The 22,381-nt window shown below is 38.6% G+C and overlaps 1 protein-coding gene across 1 annotated transcript in view; it reads right to left on the reverse strand.

Annotated features, from left to right (window-relative positions):
* The window catches only part of LOC104063270 (vitellogenin-1-like), a 72,945-nt gene that overhangs the window by 27,304 nt on the left and 23,260 nt on the right, over window positions 1–22,381 (reverse strand). The window contains exons 2-14 of the mRNA XM_054073736.1: window positions 17,303–17,452; window positions 15,959–15,979; window positions 15,583–15,734; window positions 12,886–13,137; window positions 10,534–10,695; window positions 9,697–9,848; window positions 6,820–6,970; window positions 6,565–6,722; window positions 6,286–6,451; window positions 4,677–4,799; window positions 2,907–3,125; window positions 618–835; window positions 431–528 (exon numbers count right to left, since the gene is read on the reverse strand). Coding sequence (XP_053929711.1) covers window positions 431–528; window positions 618–835; window positions 2,907–3,125; window positions 4,677–4,799; window positions 6,286–6,451; window positions 6,565–6,722; window positions 6,820–6,970; window positions 9,697–9,848; window positions 10,534–10,695; window positions 12,886–13,137; window positions 15,583–15,734; window positions 15,959–15,979; window positions 17,303–17,417 — 1,987 coding nt within the window. The 5' untranslated portion in view covers window positions 17,418–17,452. The remainder of the gene's footprint in view (window positions 1–430; window positions 529–617; window positions 836–2,906; window positions 3,126–4,676; window positions 4,800–6,285; window positions 6,452–6,564; window positions 6,723–6,819; window positions 6,971–9,696; window positions 9,849–10,533; window positions 10,696–12,885; window positions 13,138–15,582; window positions 15,735–15,958; window positions 15,980–17,302; window positions 17,453–22,381) is intronic.

Consider the following 22,381-nt stretch of genomic DNA (forward strand, 5'->3'; position numbering starts at 1 on the left):
TTTGAATTCAGCAAGAGTTATAGGTGTTCGGCACCAGCAGAAATTAATCCACTTCAGCAGTAATTTAGGTCCCTTCTGTTTATTTGGTGCTGAACAATGGTATGAAATTGTTAAGCACCACTGAGACTATGGCATTTGATACAGGATGTATGTGCCTCACTGGTTAATGAAAATGGAGGATTAGAGCCCCACAAGCCCTCTGGTAATTTCATGCTGGCAGTGTGCGAAAAAACCACACAGGGACCTAACTGCTCTCCAAATAGAGAGCCTGAGATTTTTATATTTATTTATTTTTCTTACTGAGTATAAAATATGGAGGAAAAACATGGAGCTAACCAGCTGGCTAGGAGAACTGGGTTCTGATCCTGTATGATTTTTTTCGCACACATCAACCCGTATATATTTATCTACAAAATCTTCTGATTCTTACCTTTAAACATACTGAAGCGGAAAACCTTGCTGAACTGATACCCAGATCTGTCGAATTTGGGACTTAATAGTCTGATAGCCATTCTGCAGGCAGAAGCCCTGGAAAAAAAAATCAGTGAGCACATTAACCTCTTAATTCGTTTGCAACAAGTTTTTTTATCTAGGGAAGAGATCCAAATTTTCCTTACATCACTTGAAGATCTGGAGCTGTGCTTCTACCCAGAGCCCTCAGGTGAGAGTAGATGAAACTTGCCACTTGCATGCTAGGTTCTTTTAGCACGGCATCAGCTAACGTCATCAGTATTGGAAGACCCGGCTTGGTTTCAAGCAAAACCACTGCAGCTACCATTCGGACCCGAGGATGAATTTTCTGATTCAGGAAAATCTCAAGGGTGAGAGACTGGACCTGAAAATAATAGATATATTCAAATTTACAGTATGTTTGAACATTTTGCTAATAACCATTCTCCATCAGTGAACAAGCTCTTCGTCACTAGGGCAGTAAAGTTTTGTATTATTTAATTATTATGGCTATAGTGTTCCTGTTTTCATCATCTGAGGGCTGTAAGGATCATTATGTTAGTGTAGCCCAACTTCCTACACAATCAAAGCCAAGGAACTTCACTGGATAACTTCTATATCAAATATACCATCCCCTTTTGAGCTATAGCAAGATTTACCTGCAGCATAACCACCCTAGGTAAAAGAGATTTCATGGATCCATCACACACCTGAGAAATGGTTTCAGTGGTCACTTATCCCTACCCATAAATCTATGCCTGATTTCTAAACATTTGATCCCTGGAGCCCTTGCTGATAGAGTAAAGAAACAGTTAAATAGCAGAAATCTCTATGTTGTGCAGGCAGATTTAAATTGAAAGTTTATGCAACAAACGTAATTTCCACAGTACTACTTGTGACCAATGTATTTGACTCTGGTAATACTAAATATCGAGATTAATTCTGTACTGGAACGTTTCAATTTTCCATGAGCTACACTGAAGCCTTCGACCTCAGCTTCAAAATGGATGTGGATGGAGTAATACCATTTTGGTGTTATGGTCCTGCACAGTCCTGTCCTGTCCTGTCTGGGACAGGGCACATCCACACTCTCTAAAGAGAAGTCTGATCCAGAAAACTTCAACAGACTTTGGAAATACCCTCATTGGTTTTGTTAATTTGTGTATGTCAGTTATAAGATACCAACGTAAAAGTGGTGTCAATGATGCAGCAGCCTCTTTCTAAATGTAACTACCTTTTCAAATTAAACAATAAAATAGAGAGACCATGCATTAAGCCTGTTTAATGCAAAGATAGGCGTCTAGCTAGCTGCAAACCAGGCATTAAACTGGGTTTTGAGCAATGAAAAATCTGGCCACAGTCAGATTGCTCCGGATCAATTTTCTCCAAAGACATGCATAGAAAATGGGTGGTCTGCATCACACGTGGAAAGCTGGGCCAAAGGACAATCAGATACACAGCATTGTTGTCAAACAGCAAACTGGCTGTTTTCTTCCCCAACAAATACCCTAACTCCTACCCTTGCTGTTCTCTCCTCCCCCTCTGCTTTTCCCCATGAAGCTCCTGCACTTTAGTAAATTGTTTCTTTATTCTTTCGCTTAAAAGCATACCCTGGCACACTATTGTCTGTGGATCAATATGTGCACTCAAACTGCGAGTCATATGCAAAAAACGAGTGTAATGGAAAAACTGATATAGGTTAGTAGGAGAATAGTTAATGAAAGCTTTTATTTTACTTTTCATGTTAAGAATAGTCTTATATAAAACAAAAAGTCAGCATCAGGAAAAAAAATCTTGAAATTACAAGGTTTCCTTTTAGAAGCAAATTGATTTGAGGTAAAAAATGCTTGTAAAGTGATGGCTGTGGGGGATGTGAGTATGCCCATGTAACCATTGAATGTGATATCTAATCATTATCTTGTTCAGGGACAAAAGTCACATTTATTAAATGTTCTGTTTATGACTTAAACCCACACGATGTCTGTAAATTTGTAATTAGGATGCAAACCTCTTGTATCTATTTACAATAAGATCTGATCTTGTGCTACGATTAGATGTGACACTCAGTATTAAATGTCAATTCTCTGAAAACCTTGTTTTGTGGTTCTCTCACACACCAAAGCTGAAGTAGCACTAAACACATTTTGGTCAATAATTTAGCTTTCTGCCTAATGTCCTTGGAATAGAAATGTTTGCAATGGAAATACTGTTTTTCCTTCAACAACAGGGTAATGAATGTATCCTTCTAATGTGATTTTTGTTGCAGTCTGAAATACTAGAGGTTAATGTCAAAAGGGATAAGACACGCCAACTAAGGAGTGGTTAAGTATTCAAAAAAACCCCTACATTACTGCTATATTTGAACAAAAGGCATACTTTCTCCTCATCACCCATCCTCAATTAGCAGCCTTGTGTTGGGTTATCATAAGTGCAAAGTATCAGCTTTGTTTCCTTACCGTTTTGGGGTCTTTCATGCCTATGTTTTTCAGGGCCATCACAGCAGTCGCGTGGACCCTGAGTGGCAAATCTGAGGCACTGGCTGCATATCCTGGCAAAAACTTCTTGATGTGCTTGATGCTGGCTGGATGTCCCACGTTCCCAAGGGCTTTCAAAGCCAGGGAAATGTCTTCTGTGTTAGATTTGCTCAATGCCTCTCCTGCAAAGCCATGAAGGAGCTAAAAAAAGAAAACAAATCTTCTGTTGAGTTCAATTCTATCTCTTATCTATATTCCATCCCTCCAGCCTATTCTGAGGTTTGACTTTGATAATTTCAGTTTGTTCAATTCACTTATTTTAAATATTTTAAAATTCTTTTTGTCCTCATGAATAGGACATTTATTCATAGAACAAGCGTAGCCAAGAAAGCTGAAATGAACAGCTTCTTCATCATTGTGCCTTAAAGTTATCAAGTAAGATTTTTAAAGGAAAAAGTAAAGATTAGGAGCCAGCTTCCGTTGCCCTCCAGGGTGAGTTGGGAACCCTGCAATAACGCTTTTTGAATATCTCTGTCTAGTGGCTGAGGAAAGATGCAAAAATACAGATACAGTTGAACTCTTCAGACTTTTATATAAGATTCCTGAAGATATGGCAGTTGTGTCCTTAACTTCAGCTCTGACAGCCGCTTTTTATTGTGGATTAATAACTGGCAATGCGATCATCAGGCCATTTTACAGCCTTCGGATCACGCTTACATTCATGTGGCAAGACTAGAAATACTTGTCTGAGGGGTGAATATGAGGAAAGGACTAAATCCAAATGGAAAACTGGTTTCAGTGTTAAAAAACGGCTCTAAAAAAGAAGCCCTGAGAGGTAAGAGAATAATTTCAACGCAGTTCCCCTGCTTTAAAATACCACACTTGAGATCCATTGATGGTACAGAAAAAGTCCATTTGGAATTACTGATCAAATGAATGAACATTTAAAATTCATTGAATAAACTTGTATAGTCATTTGCTTTAGGAAAGCATTTCCATTCCTTGGCACTGGGCTTAAATTAAATTTGCTCAAGAGCATTGGTGACACTCATAACACAAAAGATACAGGTAGGAAGGTCAGCCATGCCTGCGTACTACAGGAAAACAACCGTGCCGGGCACAAAACAGATTGGGAACATCCTGTTCCACTGGAGATGGTGGACTGACCGATGTCAAAGACTGAAAACACCTATTTCTCCCTCCCTTTCTATCCCTAGCTGGGGGGACGACCTCTGTAAACCACAACGTGAGTCTCTAGAATGGAGAAAAGCTATTACTGCCCACCTAAATTGTTTTCAGGCCCACTAATTAAAAGCAGTGCAAAATAGGAAAGGTATGACTATTATTGAAGGCTTATAGTCTATGTGGATGACATTTCTCAGCTTCTGGCTGAGAAATGGCTGGGCTAAATGACTGTGGGCAAAAACCTGGGCTTTTGTGTCACTTAGTTTATTTATAAGTATATATAAGTACCTATATTTAAAGTGTTTCAGAGCAGTGCCATAGGACTTCATTAATAATTGGCAATAAAACACTCAGAGACACTCGGGTAGAATGCGCTAGGAATTATATGCTTCTTCCTCTCACTCTCTCTCATGTGTTAATCTAAAGATAAAAATGCTGTATTTAACCAACTGGGGTTCTTTCCTGCAAAAGAAACACTATAGTGAAGTGAAATACAGGTTTCTGAATAATGAAGAAGGAATTCAAGGTTTAATTTTTCTTCAAAATGATAAATAACAATGCGGTTACCTGGAGACATTCAGAGCAGGAGTCTGATGAAGAGCACTGTTTGTGGCACAGGGACGCGTAGCTGAGATGGCAAACCTTTCCAAGCACAGTACTTGAGCGTGGGCAATGTTTTTTCACAATGAGCTTGGGAGAAAGAAATTGTTCGTTACCACCATTAATGGAGAGCAATAATATTAAAAATTATTTTTCTGCCAAACGCAAGGCAAAACCAGGCTTTTGATATTTTTTGTATCAATGGATTTATAGCTAATCAGTGAATATTACTATATTTGAAAATGCAATTGTAAAGTAATTCCAAGTAACATCTGGAAGGCAGATCTGTTGCTTTTATAGTGTTTCAGATTTAAATTTGGCATAGGCTGTAATCCAAAGGGAGGAAATCACCCAGTTATGGAATGGAAAACCACACTTTACTCAAGAAACTTTAATCATTGTTTTATAATTGCCTTTGCTATGAGTATAAAAAAATTGAGATACATCATGAATGGACCTCAGCACTTTGGGCAGACAGGAATTTTTCCCATAAATGTAGGAGCTGACAGGAGACGCCAGCCCACTGCTTCCTTTGGTGGGAACCTGAGCATTACTACACCATAACAGCCAGGGTTGTGATGGTTTTCACAGAGGACAAAACTTTAGCTTGAGATATGACAGGCTGAGAGAGCTGGGCTTTTTCAGCCTAGAGAAGAGAAGGATCTGGGGAGACTTTAGAGCAGCTTCCAGTACTGAAAAGGGGACGCCAGGAAAGATGGAGAGAGGCTTTTGATCAGAGAGTGAAGGAAGACGAGCGGGAATGGTTTTAAAATGAAAGAGAGGAGATTTAGATTAGGCATTAGGAAAAAGTATTTTCCTGTGAGAGTGGTGAGGCACTGGCCCAGGTTGCCCAGAGAAGTCACGGCTGCCCCATCCCTGGAGGTGTTCAAGGCCAGGTTGGATGGAGCTCTGAGCAGCCTGATCCAGTGAGAGGTGTCCCTGCCCATGGCAGGGGGGTTGGAACTGGATGATCTTTAAGATTCCTTCCAACCCAAACCATTCTATGATTCTACTAGATATGTGGTCTCTATCTATAGCAAGCAGAGAAAAGTTCCTGCATCTGAGGCTACATAGAGACCCTGCGGAAGAGGAAACGTTTGTAAAAATCATTAGACTTTCTCCTAGCTGGGCTCCACATTGGCATAATTTCCTTGAGTGTGATAGATCTAATCCAATTTATACCCATCCTGCTACGTCAATCAGGATGAACGAGGATATAACAAGTAAGTATTTCTTACTCCCTACTCTTCGTAGATACTCAGTTTAGGGTCTAATCTGATGTAACTATAAAGTATATTTGGGCAAAAGGAGACTACGAATCACTGTTTGCAGCAATAACCTCTGTCACTGGGAGGTATTTTTCTCTTCCTTTCCTGTTTCATCCTTTATTTATTTTTGCCCTTTTGATTTGAATTCTCTTCCACTTAAGACAGAGAGGAAATAAACTACGTTCAACCTCACTAGAGGATATAAACCCTTTGTATTTTCAAAACCTTTGCATTTTTTTTCAAAGGAATAAATACAACAGATGCCAATATCAGTAGACAGTGACTTAAGAGTGTTTAGAGAATCCTACTGTTGCTTCCTCCATCACTTCCCGAGTTGGTGTGCTTGAGTGCAGAGCCACAAGCACTGTCTGAGCTGCTTCCCAGTTGGTGATTTCTTGCTTTTCCATTTTCTGTCTCAGGAACCGGAGAGCACGGTGATTGGCAACTGCAGGAATTATATCCAAAATGTAGCGCCTGTAATGAGAAAGGCAAGAACCATTTTTCAGATCTGCATTTGAGTACAGTCATTCCAGACGGTCTCCAGCAGAGTTTATCGGTAGAAGAATCACTACTTGTATTGCTTGTACCTGTATGCTGGCCGACTGGAGAACTGCTTCCACACCAACTCGTAATTCTCCTCATTTGCTGCACGGAAAAGGTGCAAAAGCTCGAGGGCTTTTGCTGGTGCATCGCTGGGAAGCTGTTCAGATGTGGTCTCTACTAGGTCTTGCAGGCTTTCCTCTATCTGCAGGAAGGTTAAAATCATGAAACTCACGCACACTGTTCTTCACACACATGAGCTGCAACCCCAACAAAGGGTCTATCCGGTAGCTGAACTTTACCTGACTTTCCACATTTTTTATTTTGAATAAGTGGACAGGAAGCTGGAGCAATTCACTGCCAAACTGGTACTGAAGTGACCCACGATTCCGGAATTCTTTTGGTGGGACCCCTGCCATGTACTTTTGCACATCAGTCAAAGCAAGTTTCTGTCTGGAATGGAGGAACCCAGGGAGATAACATCACAAAATGCAAAGTACAAACTAAAAAGACAACAGTGTTTCTGCCTCCTTGCGCTGAAATGGGACCACAATGCTTTCAAAAGGGTTTTGTTATTGAGTGCCAAAGGTATTTACAAATAGATACATTTGGAGATGATGCTCAGAACCAGATTCTGAGAGGGTGTGCAGTTACGAAACAGGGCACAGATTGCAGCCAGTCTTTGCCTTGCTTTGGGAATAATGTGGCTTGAGAATTTAAGGAAGACGTGGGAGGCGAGAAATGATGGCCTGAACATCACAGCAACTGTGTGTTGTGTCTTAAGGAGTAAATTAAGGACTAGAGAAAAATAACCAATGGAGAAAGTTTTTTAGAAATTATCACCTATTTTAAACCTTTGAAGAAATTCATAAAAGGTCTCACGCATCCATGCCTCCTGGAAGCTACAAAAGGAACTGAAAATCATTAGATCCAATAAGAAATGCTACAATCCTTTTACTTGCACTGTTACAATTCCCTCCCCATTTTGTCAGGCAATATAAAAGTCTTGAGGACTGCAGAAGAGAAAAGATTCTCATAAAGTTTCAAATTGGATTTCCCAAACAAGAAGGGCCAGATAAGTTCAGGATTAGTACCCAAGCTTTTGGAAAATTTTCAAGGAATATCAAACCTTTATCCTTTGTTATTAAGAATAATTCCCACGAGAGACTGTCTTTGTAAACTTTTTATATCCTTGCTATATTTTCAGTTAAAAGGATGCATCCTATCCCACCAATTATATTTAATATAGGTCATTTAGAACACTATAATAAAGTTAGGCATTTGCACTGAACAACTGATAACATTCCAAAAGCAATATTGTTGTACTAAACAATATCTCAAAATCTCTGTAGAAAATTGGCGTGTTTATTCTGGAATCTCTTTGATGATCTTCTGTATCATTTCTATCCACTCCTTCCATATGGATTACAGGGAATTGCTGCAGAAAATAGCATATAACTGCTTTGCAGACAAGCCACTAGAATTTGAATAGAAATCACTACAGAATCAGCAGAGATTTTTTTCTCTTGAAATTTTATACAATATTATTGAAAGGCCATTTGGGTCAGTAAGTATAACATCAGATACACTTGGACAGATTGAACTCCCTCTTCCAGAACATGATGAATCTATTATGCCTTCATCTTCATCATTTTGGGAAGAGAGATATCTGCCTAGAATAGATGGGAAAATATTATACTCCAAAGAGGAGAGCAAATGAATACTAAATATAAGATTAAAATGGTGAAACAATAATAAAACCTCTCTTGGCTTTGAAAGGTGCAGCATGAGGCTTATGCTGAACAGGTCTGAAAACTTAGCTCCAAATATTTTAAGTCCTTGATGTTAGATTTTTCTTTGTCTCTCTCTCTCTTTCTTTTTTTTCTTTTGTCTCCAGTCCTGGGTGACATATCCATATCTTCCCAGTTATCTTATATTTGGCCCCATCTGCTGGGTAGTGCAAAAGAAAATGGGGAAAAACACTACACTTTCTAGGGGCTCAGTACCTGAGGGGGGAACAGTAAGGAAGACAGTCTCTGCAGGCTTGCAAAAGGAGAGTTTAAATCAGTAGAAGTCCACTGGCTCCAGATTAACGCTCACTTACAACAACCTATAATTTGATAAAAGCACTACAGTTGTACCTCTCTTCAGCTTGACTGCATGAGATAGTAAAGCCTCTTTCACCTTTACTATTTTTTTTGTTAACCAAACTGAACATGTTCATCATATTAACGAAAATAATCAGTGAATTATTGACATTCATTGAAATTAGCGATGCTACAGTTTCCAAAAACATATATTATACCAATAGATTCTTGCTGGAGCTAATGGAGCAATACAAGATTACAGCAGCTAGAGTGGGACTGAGGTATATCTTCTCGTATACAGTAGCCTTTATGCAAAAAAAGCTTCCCTTTCGAGTAGGGCACCCCTGGCTACAGAGGCCATCGCTAAAGCAGGGAACTAAAAATTGTTTTCAGTAATGATTTTGAAGCAGATGAAAAAAATTTCAAACACTGAAAGTTGGAAGACTTGAGCTAAAAGTGAGCGAGGGTTTGATTTCTTAGACAACCATACTCTCATTTTGCCCTATGCTTTCTTAAAGAAATATGCAAAATTTGCTATGGAAAAGTAAATAGATTTGATATGCTTTGTGGCCAATCTTTTTGCAATAAAACCCAATTTCCTATCAAGAAACTGTTTGGATGGGAGATTTGCAAGCAGCCCACTGTACTTAGGAAGTATATTGGAATCCAAAGTCCTATCTAGGTTTCTTGTGAACTAGTCTCCAGGGTCTCTTACTGCATTATTAGTTTCCGGGGAACTCTCTTTCAGTGAGTAACTGTCTCTCAAAGTATTTTACTGAAAATATATTAGTTCACAATTTTTCAGATGGAATTACATTTGTTTTGGCTTTTATGACATAAATCAAATATCCCCAAGAAATAAAATAGTCAAACCCTGACAAGCTTAGCTAACAAAATTTGGATAGTGATGTCCATGCTTCAGACTTACAACTAAGAGGGAAGGTTGTTTTTATGAACTGTTTGGGATTTTGTGTAATTAAATACTGACAAACAATAGGCTTTGGAAGTAAAGGACTTATTTCAGTTAAGGAGTTTGACCAGATTACGGAGAATGCTGATTTAGTTGCTGAATTAAAGGCATATGTACAGTACCTTGCCTCTACTATGGCATTTCCTCCTGTTATCTCATTGAAGGGCGCAAACTGGTGGATTTCCTCAACATCAGCTTGTGTAATTACAGCTTCGTTACGTGTATATTTAATTTTGTAGTTGTAGGTAGCAGTTGCTCGGGAATTCTTGTTTCTCTTTAGAAAGTAAAAAAGCAAAAAGATAAAAAAAACCCATAAAATCATTGAACTTTTAGATTCTGTGACTAGAAGCTATTACATCTCCCGCTTCAACCCACTTATTTCCCAGTGGGTTGTTCCTTGTTTTGTTCCTTGACCATATGAGCGCTTTATGTGAATTCTGGGCACACACTTCGATGGGAGAGGTCAGGTGTGCTGCCTGGCTCCATTACTTTTACCGCTAAGAAATGTTAGCTGTTTTTTTCCCTTTCCCAAATATAAGTAATTGGTTATTCCCTTGAGAAGGAGACACATTTTCTGAGGAGAACAGCAGTGTAAGCCATATGATTTCTTATTTCAAAACCAGGATTATAATAAGATGCAGCAGTACCTGTCTTGAATTGCAGAAATTGGTCATCATGACTGTCTTTCACTCAACAGAGCAGGTGAATTAACACATGCTGATAATTAGTTGTTTCCAAACCAGCTAGTTCAAGCTAGTTGAAGTTTGTCTGCAGTATATACCAGCCTGCAGCACAGACCTCTGCTGCTCTGTGGATCTGATTTTCATACAGAAAGACAAAGTTGATAACCAGATACAGAAGATTTGACTCCTCTCTCAGTTTAAATGTAACAAAGCAAGAGATAACATGGATGACAAACGAATTCCTGTAGATAAATACAAAATGCATATACATAATACCTGCTGGCAGGAGTGACACGGGTAAGTGTATGCTGAACCTGTGACCATTTGAACTTTCTCTTCACAACTGTTCAGGTCCTTAGATTTAGTCACATAGACTAAGCTTGCTCGCTTGTTTTCCTGGATTGCGTACGTTGTATTGCAAATACCTCCAATCCCAGCCTGGCAAAAATGAGAATATAATCAGAGAAGTTCACTCATACACAACGCTTCATCAGCTACCCTTATAGACTTTCCTAGTTAATTCTGTATTTTCCAAACTCCTGATAGTAATTAATGCTTTTCTTTTTTTTTTTTAATTTATGATAACGTCCAGAAGCAAAATTGGGTTGTTTGTTGCCTTCATCTCTTTTTCACACCTACGTTTTTCCAGTAAACCAGATCAGAGTTTCACTGAGAGGACTAAAATTCTCAAGAGCTTCACTGAGGCAAGATTTGGAGCCTCAGAAAAGGTAAGTAACAGTTTCCAGCTTAGGCTATCGATTATGAAATACGATTTAAGGAATAATCATAAAATGTGCCAAAATAATTTGATCAGTCAGAATAAAGTCTCAACAACAAAGTATTTTAAGGTTGGATATGACATTCTACCCTTAAAATCTGCTTTTATAGACAGCTTATAAATGCCAATGGAACAGGCCTCGCAATATCAGATGATCTGTCACTATACGAACAGCAATAATTAAAAAGAATTTCAGGACAGCAGAGTTTTGATTGTGGGTTTTCTTGAGCTTGCAATTTTAGCTCAGACCTTCAATAATATATCAAAGCATATATATTTATAAGAGCTTCTTAAATCTCCTCAGTCAGTGAGGAGATTTTTGGAGAGGAAAGGATTTGATTGCATTTTAGGAGGAAGGGTTATTTTCAAGATTCTTTTTTTTATTGTTATGGATAGCATAGCCACCCCAGACAGCAGCTCTGGGCTATGTCAGAACACCAAAACGGTGATGTGGTGGCTGGGAGGCAAGACATACCCACTTCATCTTTAACTTAACAGTATTCCTGAAGATACTGTGGCTTTGGCAAGGGCTAGAAATAAGAATCACCCAAGCTTCCTGAAAGATTTATACTTTGCAAATACAAGTGTGGGGCTCCTCTGCTGACCACAGTGTGTGGTAGAGACATCTAGACTTGAAAAATGGGAACGTCCAGCCCATCAGGGTCAGCGGGATGAAGCAGCCTCCTCCCTAGCTGGGCTTTTCAGCTGTGTGCAGTTCACAGCTAGCTCAGATGCCCTCACCCTATAGGATGTGATGTAGACTTCCCCAGGTTAGTCCTTTAAACCTTCCTGCAGGGACAAATAACTCCGATCTTCCTTTATGGAGTGACTCGAGATTGTCGAGCAAGGGAGCCAATGTTCATTAATCAGTTACTGTCTGAGAAAAGCAAAGAAAACTTGGAAATGATTCTCGGAACTGAAGTCACATATAATGATCAGCCGCAAGATTAGGACATACCGCTAACTGAATTAGAAAGAACGAAGATGTAAAACTAGATATGAAAAAATATTGCTGCAGAATATGTGACACCACCACCCGGGTTTTTATGCGTAACCAGCAGCGTGAAAATATTAAATCATGTAGTTCCTTTCCCAGAAACAACTCTACTTACATAAAAATACATTTTAAAAAAAATTAAAGTTACTCTGGTCTGCATTTTCAATAAAAATAACATGAAAGTATAATAATTTCAAGGTTTTTGCTCATGTCTGAATTGAATGTAGTCTAATCAATGTAAATATGGTTTTGCAAAACCTAAACACATCGCAATATCTGTGGTGAATAGTAATATTAGATGATTTACCTCGACTAAGATATTAAAACCTGAAAAACAGTGGAAATTCCAATAGAGTATCAACTGCAACTGTCAAAGCTATTACAGTAATGTCATGTCATATGCACCGTTTTCCTCCTAAAAGAGTAGCTAGAAGAGATTAAAGTATATATGATTGGTAGAAAAGTCAAATTACTGTTATTTTGGCTTTAATATTGCACTGTATGTTAAAGCTTTTTTTTAATACAGTATTCAAATTTTGTGTAGGCTTCCGTTTTCACAGGAGTTTGCTTTCTCTAGAATGACAAGACTGATTTTCTAAGGGTCTAATATTGCAAATACAATTTCTGGAATACCTTAATCAGCCAGATTAAAAATTCTGCTGTTCTGTTGTCCTGTTTGGCTACAGCTGTATCAAATATTGTCTCATAAGAACAACTTAATCATGATTTCCCAAGCTTAGGTGTTTCTTGTTAGTGAAGTTTGTGCCAAAGACAAACTCAGAATAGGGAGCAGAATAAGTAGAAGGTTTATTTATTTAGAAAGCAATGACAACGGCCAAAACAAGAAGCTCACCTCCTGTAAGCTGTATGAATGCTGCATCTTCTTCAAACTTAGCTCCAGCACGTTCAGAATCCCTCTGTAGATGTTCAGACCATCATCCGAGACAGAATCAGGAGCCATAAGGTTTCCAACATGGCCATTGCTATACTCAAACTTGATGGGGTTACTAAGTTGCCCGGTTAGTACCTGGGTCAGTTTGAGTGATCGAGAGAATGAGCTCGTAGGCCAGACACCATTGTACTCTGCTGCTTCGATCGAGTGTATCTAGAACAAAGCGGGAATATAATTCCTCTTTAATTTTTTCAGTTAACATCTTTCAACGCACATAAAGATTTAGAGCTTCACTCACATGGAAAAAAAAAAAAAAAGCACTTTTAAATAAGACAAAGCCTCTTCAAAAGGAAAACTTAAATATTGTCATTTAACATTGCCTGTATTGATATTCATATTTCTATATATAAAAGGAAAGAGGGTAATGCAAATGACTGATATTTCCACAGACACTGCACTCTGTTCTGTTTCATAGATAACCCATATAGCCAAAGGCCGGCTTGTATGAAGAAACGAACCCGAGGAGAGCCACACGAAGCAGGTTGCTACCCAAAAGTAGCAAGAAGGATCTGCAGGAAATTGCAGGAGGAAGTTAATGTTGTATAAAGCATCATTAACTCCTGTTGTGAACTCTGTCGTCTCCCTCACTAGGGTCACAGAACACAGACAGCAGTCAGAAACTAATAACAACGTGGCTGCTGGGCCAGCCAGATAGTCATAATTAGTTTGAGCAGTGGAGAGCGGATTACAAAAATCGTCCTTCCCTCTGTATTTTGCTGCAGAGCCGAAGGCTCAGGCGCTGTCGCCCAACCCTTCTCCGCACTTCACACTCCAGCCTCAACCTGGGGCACATCCAAAGAAGTAGAAAGTTGCGCTAAACTATGCATAACTCGAATGATTCCTGCCCCGTGGGAACAGGGCACGTTTAGCTCAGTTTCTCAGAGGACCTTTCCCTTCTATGTATTTTGACAACTTAAAGAGACTTTTCTCCGACACCTCAGGCTGGCGATGTGAAGCAAGACATGGATTAATTTCTCAAAAAGCCACACAAACTCAATCCTCATACGGCAAATCGCTAGAGACTGCGCTTTCATATTTATTTTTGTTATTGTTGGTGGAGATCACTGCCAACTCCAGTAACTGAAGCTTACAGAGGAAGCTGTTACGGAGCAAATCCCTCATGCTGCCTCTTGGACATGCTTCTGGCATATTGCACGCGGGCAGGTTTGGGACTGCTCTGCAGGGTCAGGGCGAGGTAGTTTTTCCCCAGCCCTCAGGGCCCAGCCAGGACTTATGCTGTCTGCAAGGTTTTGAACACAGCTGGCAATTCTAAACTTGTGGGTTTGCGATGAAAAAATTGTCAGCTGGAAACCGCTCGGGGAACGCAGCTTTTTGCTTGGGCTGAATGCAAACTAGTAGGCTACAGATGAAAGATTAATTCCCTGAACCATACCTCCAAACTGCCTAATTTAAATATAACAGAAGCAAAATAAACTTCCCAGAGCAGAATGGAATAAATGTATCATTATCTTTGACTTAGAACTTGCCCCAAAATCTTGTGATTATTTTCTATTCTCTTCTCTTCCTTACTTGAAAGTCTTGCTGCATTTATATTTGAAAAGAAAACTTTTTTTCCCAATGCAGTAGGGCGTTTTAGAAGGTTTTGGGAGAGTGGCAGTCAGTGTTGGTGAAGACTCACCTTGGCACATCAAGAGCTGTTTTGGCAGGAATGGGGGAGATTGTGGGCTGAGGACAAGACTGTTCCTGCCTCCTCTCCACCAAGGAAGCATCCTACTCACCAGTGCAGATGTATAGCTCTATTTTCCTTGTGTTTTGGGTTTTTGCAAAGGTCACGGAAAAACAAAGTTTCCTGTCTAGAGTTATTATAATCTGAACTTATAAAAATACCTTATAATGGAAGGCTAATTCAGGCTGGAAGTCTACAGCATTTACAAGCATTTATCAGACAGCCAGCAGTCTTTTTAATCTGCACTTTTCAATTTGCTAAATAAAAGCTTTTAAAAAGATCATATTTCCTTCCACATGTACAGAAGACTAAGTGGAGTTTGTGTAAAGCAATTGAAGGGTGTGTTTCAATACATTCATTAGAAGCACGTATAGGCTTCTCTTAAAGGTAAAGTGATTTTCACATAATCAAAACTGCTGGTAATTACTCAGCATGCAGTAAAAATATACAACTGAGGATGACAAAGAATGTCATTTGGGAGCCTGTAGAAAAAGAATCCACCAGATGTCATTAATTATGCTAAATATTGAATCACATCCAGCTACTGTCGTATGTTTTATTGCCTTTCGTTTGCTGGTTACGAAATCAGTTGATTAAATAATCCTAGGTTGTACAGTTTGGAACAATTGGATTGATGCAGTAATAAATTATTGTGCACTTCTAATTACATTCCATTGTCTCCCTGACCACAAAGCAGAAGAAATCCTTCAAGCCCAAGGTTGGCTTGAGCTGAGAATTACCTGGCAAAGAGCAAACAGAATATAGGGCACTACGTAAAAAATAATAGCATTAGTTATGTTCTCCCTGGGTAAGCACAACATACGATGAAACTTAATTATTGCCCAAAAGCTTAAAAAAAGGAGTCAAATCTGAAGAAAATGTTACCTTTCAAGCGCAATACATTTTCTTACCCTAATAAGACAAAGTTTTGGCCCAATACCACTAATTTCCACTTTACTATTTATCCTTATTCCAGCTCTTGCAAGTCCTCTCTCTGGAAGTCCACTGAGAAGCACGCTTTCATAATCAAATGTATAAACCTTGTTTTCACTGAAATCGGGTTCTGCAAAGAAACAGTTCACATGAAACATTACAGAGGCTGTGCAGAACATATTGAAGTACCTACTTTAGAATGTATGAAACCAAAAAGACGAATTTGTTCATTTTTGTATTGTACCTGAACAAAATTAGCTGTTGTAAAATTATATTAAACATTGATATACTTTTCATATTCTATTTTGAATTGCACTTATTATAATTATATTAGCTGATAGGAAAATTACTTACGGTAATTAAGATGCTGGCTCCCTGAAAGAGAAGAGAAGAAAAAAAAAGAGTAATGAAATGACAAAATAAGAAAAAGAAACAACCCAAAGCCTTAATGTATTTTGTATGAAAGGCTTGTACATATGACATAACTCTTTCTAATTAACTTTACTTCTAGTTCAGCACATAGCCAAAAGGCTTTTTTCCCTAAAAAACCCAAAAAAATTGTCCTAAAAAAAAATCTATAAAATATTACAGTTCATGTTATGAACTATATTTAGATTCTGAAACTTTTTCCTGAATCTGTTATTTTAAATTTATAAAAGCAGAAGTTACTTACCGACCAGGGTTAAAACCAGGGCAAATATCAAGCCCCTCATGATGGGGATAAAGTAAAGGTGAACATGCTGGATTCTCTTATATAAAGGCATGTGCTATCACATGTTTCTTTTGGCATGTTAGTTTGACAAATAAGGGCATTTTAGAATGTGTACTGATCAATCAGAAAATAAACATTTCTCAGGTCATGGATGCTGACAACTTCAAATCACCTCATGTTTTCAACTAACTTACCTACTACATGAAATAGAGATTTCAATTTAAAATTACCTGCTTGCTATTTTTTCCCCAATTTTTCCACACTGTAGTTATAGAATAAAAGAATAATTAAAATTTAATATGAAATAAAAATTCTTGTTCAGTCATAACTGAAACAATTTAGCATTTCTCCAATCGTGTCTTCAGTCTTCTAATAATCTGCTTTTGCTAAGGGTCACCGCTTTGGAGACATACCTTGCTCTGTCACATTGGAACTCTCTACTTTTAGAGGAGAATTTATGATTGATTTCATAGATTTAGTGTTGAGATACCTTAGAGCTCATAGATATGCAATGAGAAATTGTCTTTTCATGGTATCTACCATGGCTGCCTTTGCAAACATATCTTCCTACCCACACTCGTGGTGACAAATCTTGTCAGTATGACCTTCACATAAGCTTCTGGCTAGTTGTCAAGTTTTATACTATGAAAACAGGAGGGAAATTAATTTCTTTGTTTATGAGATGAATCTAATAAAAAGCGAGTTACATTAACAGAAGGACCTCAGTGAGTTTGGAATGTCAAGTCCTTCTCAGTGCTTTCTCACAGGGCTTTGGCTGCTGCCACTCTTGGGAAGGAAAATATATCCAGAATTTCCCACTCCTAGTAATAAATTTTAGACCAATTCTTAGCTAAAACTAAGTCAGGAGGGAGTTTGCTTCCTAACCTCAGTTATACATAATTTTTGCAAGTGTTTAACATTTACTTTGAATTTAAGCTTGTCTTTTGGTCAAATGGTAAATTAAATATCACATAAAAAAAACCCACCTGGGTACAAGGATTCCTGACGGGGCAGGAAGGAGAGCTCAGGAATGTATATCTGGTATTTCCTCTGGACTGTGAAAGGTACAACACACTTGCCAGTAAGGCTGCCAGACTCCATCCTTCAGAAGGAGAACGAGGCTTTCTCGGCTCTTGCTGTTCATGAGGGAGAAGAGTGAAACCTGAGCACAGACCCTGAGGCCTCCACCCTTGAGCCTGAGAATATATTTACAGCAGGCCCCATCAAACACTCCCTTTACTTGATTACTTCATTAACTTGGAGTGATGCCACTTGACTGAGGAATAATGAAGTTTATTATTGTGGTGCCAATGCACCTGAGCTGAAATCAGGGTTGCATCTGTGTGACTCCTCCATTCTGCTGCTCCTCTCTACAACCGTGATGGCCAAACAAAAAGGGGAAAGGGAGAAGTCAAATGAAGGCTGTCTTGTTTGGGCATCTTTGCTACCGATGCCTCCAGAAATGTTGAGAGTGCTGATATCACAGCTTACTATCCTAAATGGAAAGACAGGGAACCAGATGGGTAGTGTGGTTTCATTTTAAAATGAAATGCGTCTAGGAAAATATGGCAAAATATAGAGAGTCATAGACTCATTAAGATTGGAAAGGATCTCTAAGATCAAGTTCAACTGCCAGCCCAATGCCATCGTGCCTACTAAACCACGTCCTGAAGTGCCATGTCTAAGTGCTTTTCGAACGGCTCCAGGGAAGGAGCCTGTTCCAGTGCTTCGCCACTCTTTTCGTAAAGAAATTTTTTTCCAATATTCAGTCTAAACTGAATATCTCTCACCCTTTTACTTGTTGCCTGGGAGAAGAGACCAACACCCAAGTTGCTACAACCTCCTTTCAAGGAGATGAAGAGAGCAATAAAGTCTGCCCTCAGCCTCCTCTTCTCCGGGCTAAACAATCCCAGTTCCTGCAGCTGCTCCTTATAAGACTTGTTCTCCAGACCCATCACCAGCTTCGTTGCTCTAAGACATATGAATTGTTACAAGAAATTAGTAATTGAGGTGATGGTCCATTGTGATTCAGATGCCAAAAAATTAAGTGCACATGGATTTTCCCTGATGTTTTCTTCTAGGGGTGCTAACTAAATTGTGAGATACAACAAGACGTACCACATTTGCGGTCCCTCTGAAATTCAGTGGCACACATTCACTGTCAAATGTAGTTAGAAATGCCTTTCAGTCACATGTTTTGCAGCCAGAATGGAAGGAAATGCACAGCTGTAGTGTGATACTGTAAGCAGTAACATGCAAAACTCTTCTCCTCTGGTCACCCTGCTTTTATGGCATCGCTCACCGGTGTTACAACAGTATTGTCGTGCTGTTGGGCTGAACTACGCACACTTCCACAGGATAGAATATACAAGAATATATATATCTTCTATAAACAAGCAAGATTTCTATATAAGCAAGACTAATAATTTAAGCATTGTTGTTGATAGCATACTGAAATAATATCTGAGGGACACATTAAAATGGAGCTATGCCATTTTTCAAGTCTTACAAAAGGTGTTGTAATTAAGGTGTAACACGAACAGAGTTGTGTTAACTGGGTAGGGGAAATTCTGCATTTCTTTTCTTTAAAGTGGAACACTGAATCTAAGCTTGCAATCAGCGCGTCTAGCTGATTGCTAGGCACTTAGCTAAAATAATTAAGACTGTGCAGGCTGCCGTGTTCTATGCATCTGCAGCATGACCTCTCACTTTTTAATAGCTGCTCTTTACCCAGGCTTGTTTTCTTAGGGGTGAGGAGAAAGTGAGCTCAGAATTGTTGTACCCATTATTACTTTAAAGGGACAACCTAATAAATTCAGTAAGTGGAGAGGAGACACAGCTGGAGTTTGAGGGTCACAGCACTGGGCTCTAATCCGTTCTCCGCAGCAGACACATCCTTCCAGCTACCTTTGAGGGAATAAACAGGCAATCTATCACTTTAAGGAAATGGATAAAAGGAGAAAAGGTGAGAGCTACATTTTTTTAAAGCCAAGACAATTTTTGAAAATATTCAACATATCATGACAGTGAGCAGGAAAATACACAAAAAATATATAAAATGCAATTAAACGGGCCCTCCACAAACAACTTCCAAGTGCTCAGATTGGTTGCAAAGGAATAAATTTTAATATGAGCATGCGTTTTATACAAAACCTGGATCTTTGCCTTTTTTGCCTTTTTTTTTTACCTATAAACAATGGAGAATAGGACTTCTTAAAAAGCAACAGGAAATATCTTGGTTTCTTTTTTTTTTTTAAGGAAGAAAATGTAAAAATATAAGATATTGAGTGCTTCAGAGAGCGTGATGGCTGTTTAAGGAGTGCAATACGATGAGGTAGACTGCTTTGAATTTACAGGGCACTTGCACCATAAATGAAACATGAATACAGCCTAATTAACCTGATTAGAGCTATTGCTTCTACACTGCAATTGTCTTTACATAACACATTCTGCTTGAGTAACAGAGTCTTATTATCTGCTGTTGTACTGCTGCCGATAGCTCTGTGCTCTCCTTGTTCTGTATTCATATTGCTGAATTACAGTGCAGTGATGCCATTTTCATCCTGCTAATATATAGCCTAACGACAAAGCAGGGATTAGCAAAACAGCTCCCAAGCAACCATAGCTGGTTAAAGTAGATATAATCAGTTGGCTAAGCCTTCAGTTTTCCTCATTTCTGAAGACGAAGGAACCCTACGTAGAAAATTATTTAAAAATTTTCACACCTATGTCATATTTAATATTCACTCCCTGATTTTTTTCTCAAAATATTCAGCATTTGCTTTTGTAGCGTAGCCTCCAAGATAATGTTTGATATTCTCTCCAGAGATTCTGGGCATTGTCTAATGAATAAGAATGTGTTCTGGGTTGGGTTAAATTGCCATATGCTGATTCTAGTACATTTACAAAGGGATTTTGTTACTTTAGAAGGTGCTTTTTTTGGTACTTTTTTTTTTTATTTCCTTTCCTTTTACTAGAAAGAAGCCAAGATGCCCAATTCCCTGCTGCTATTCCAGTTTGATGCTGGCACACCACCAATGGAGTGATAACTGTGGGAATTGGATACAAGGTTTGCAAAATGAAAAAGATAGAAAGGCTATTTCTATTTTGTCCAGCTTTTGGACTACGCATGGTTTGAAAGATGCTGTTGGTTAGATTTATAGTATAGCTGTAGAGTTTTGTTTTGATAAATTTGTTTTTTGTTACTATACCCTGATAAAGCAAAACCTCATCTTTGTGCATTTCAATGAAGTAGTAAGAGGGACTGTTCCTGACACCTAGCATGGATTTTCCTGTCCTCTCCAGAGAAAAGAGTGAAGTTAAGTAAAAGGAAGGAAGAGGGTGTAAACCAATTCTGAAATTCTCAAACAGAAAACATATTTTTGTACAACTCAGCTTTACTAAGATGTTCAGAGGGTTTTATTTTCATTCAAATATGGAAAACACCTTCTGAAGCCCAACAGTCCACTGTTGTCGGTATCAGTCAGTATACTGATTAAGTGGCTTCAGGATTTCTACCCCGCCCCCATTCTGTATATACTATTTCCCAAGTTATGCAGTAGAGTTAAATGTTAGACAGTTTGCCATCTGAGATTTGAATCGCTTCATATTTGAGGACTGGTGTTTGCTATGCAATTCTATTGCACTAGAAGATAACTCCTCCAAGTTTATCTTAACCCTAACTTAGACTTCATGGTCACAGAGTGATTAACTGCTGTGGCATTGATACCGACCAAAAAAAACAAGTAGCCCTGAAATTTACCCTTATCGTGTCTCCACGTCAGTCACTTTGAGGATAAAAAGGTGACTGCATATATAGGAGACTGGAGAGCTATTTGAGCTGCATTAAACACCGTTCTGCTATAGGCTCAGGTACTGCTTGTAATTGCACGCTTGCTTAGAGCTATTGTAGCTAGGAACCTACGCAGAGCGAAAAACACTTGTGTAATGTTTATTCCAATGTTGTCTGGATAAAACCTGAATACTGCAGTAAGGAGGTGAGGAGATCCCAGGCCATCCCACGTGCCTTAGGATGGATGGCAGGAAGAGGGAACATGCCTGGTTTAGCAGACTGGACTTCACCAGCACTTTTGCACGAGGTGCCGTGAGCACATAAACAAGTTTCCACTTCAGAAACAGGCCTATTATCCTCTGTAATCCTGTGTAAGGGTTCTCTGTTCTCAGAGGAACAAGGCCCGAGTCATTGGTTGGAGAATCTAAGAAAAAAGAAGAAAATTCCCAATACTTTCTTTATCTTACTTTAGGCTAAATACATTGAGGCTGCAAAGATTTCAGGTTCTCTTGAGGAAGGAACTAGGCTTATCTATTTTTTTAAGTGTGGATTTGTACAAAAACATAATGAATTCTCAAAATTGCTACTTATTTTGTGGATCCACCCAAAATATACAAGATTCTTTATGAATGAAGTGGAAAGCATTGACTTTTTTTTTTTTCCCCAGAAGCCAATATAATGGTTATTATTTTTTCTGTTTTATAGACTTTTACCTTAGTGACTTATTCTCTAGAACCATTGCAAGAACGCGATGGATCTGGATCACCGCTGTCTGGTGTCAGAGTATCAGATGGGTTTATGGTATCAGGAGGAAGCTCAATATGAACTCGGTCTCAGTACAGAATATATGAGGTGTGTGATACCTTAGTTTCACAGCACTGGGTCACTGTGACATTAGGTCATGGGTCAGATAAGATAAGCAGTGTATTATTCCCAAAGAAGCAGCAGATAATACTCTGCCAGTTTTCCAGTTCAAACAACAGGCATTGACTTTACCCTCCAACAAAAAAAAAAAAAAAAAAAAGGCAAAATCACCTACCAGTATTTAATCAGTGACTTTGACTTCCAAAGATTAAAAGATCTAATCATATAAAAATAAGAGAATTTTGTTTTCAAGTTACTATGGAAGTTATTTCAGTAATAAATTGAGCACCATATGTTTCATTACTCTAAAAGAAAGTTGCTACATGATTATTCCCACTACAGCATGTATTAATCATAATCACATTTTCTGTGTAAGACAATTACAGTTTAAAATATTAAATGGAGCACT

Source organism: Cuculus canorus, chromosome 8 (genome assembly GCF_017976375.1).
Source record: "Cuculus canorus isolate bCucCan1 chromosome 8, bCucCan1.pri, whole genome shotgun sequence".
NCBI lineage: Eukaryota > Metazoa > Chordata > Aves > Cuculiformes > Cuculidae > Cuculus > Cuculus canorus.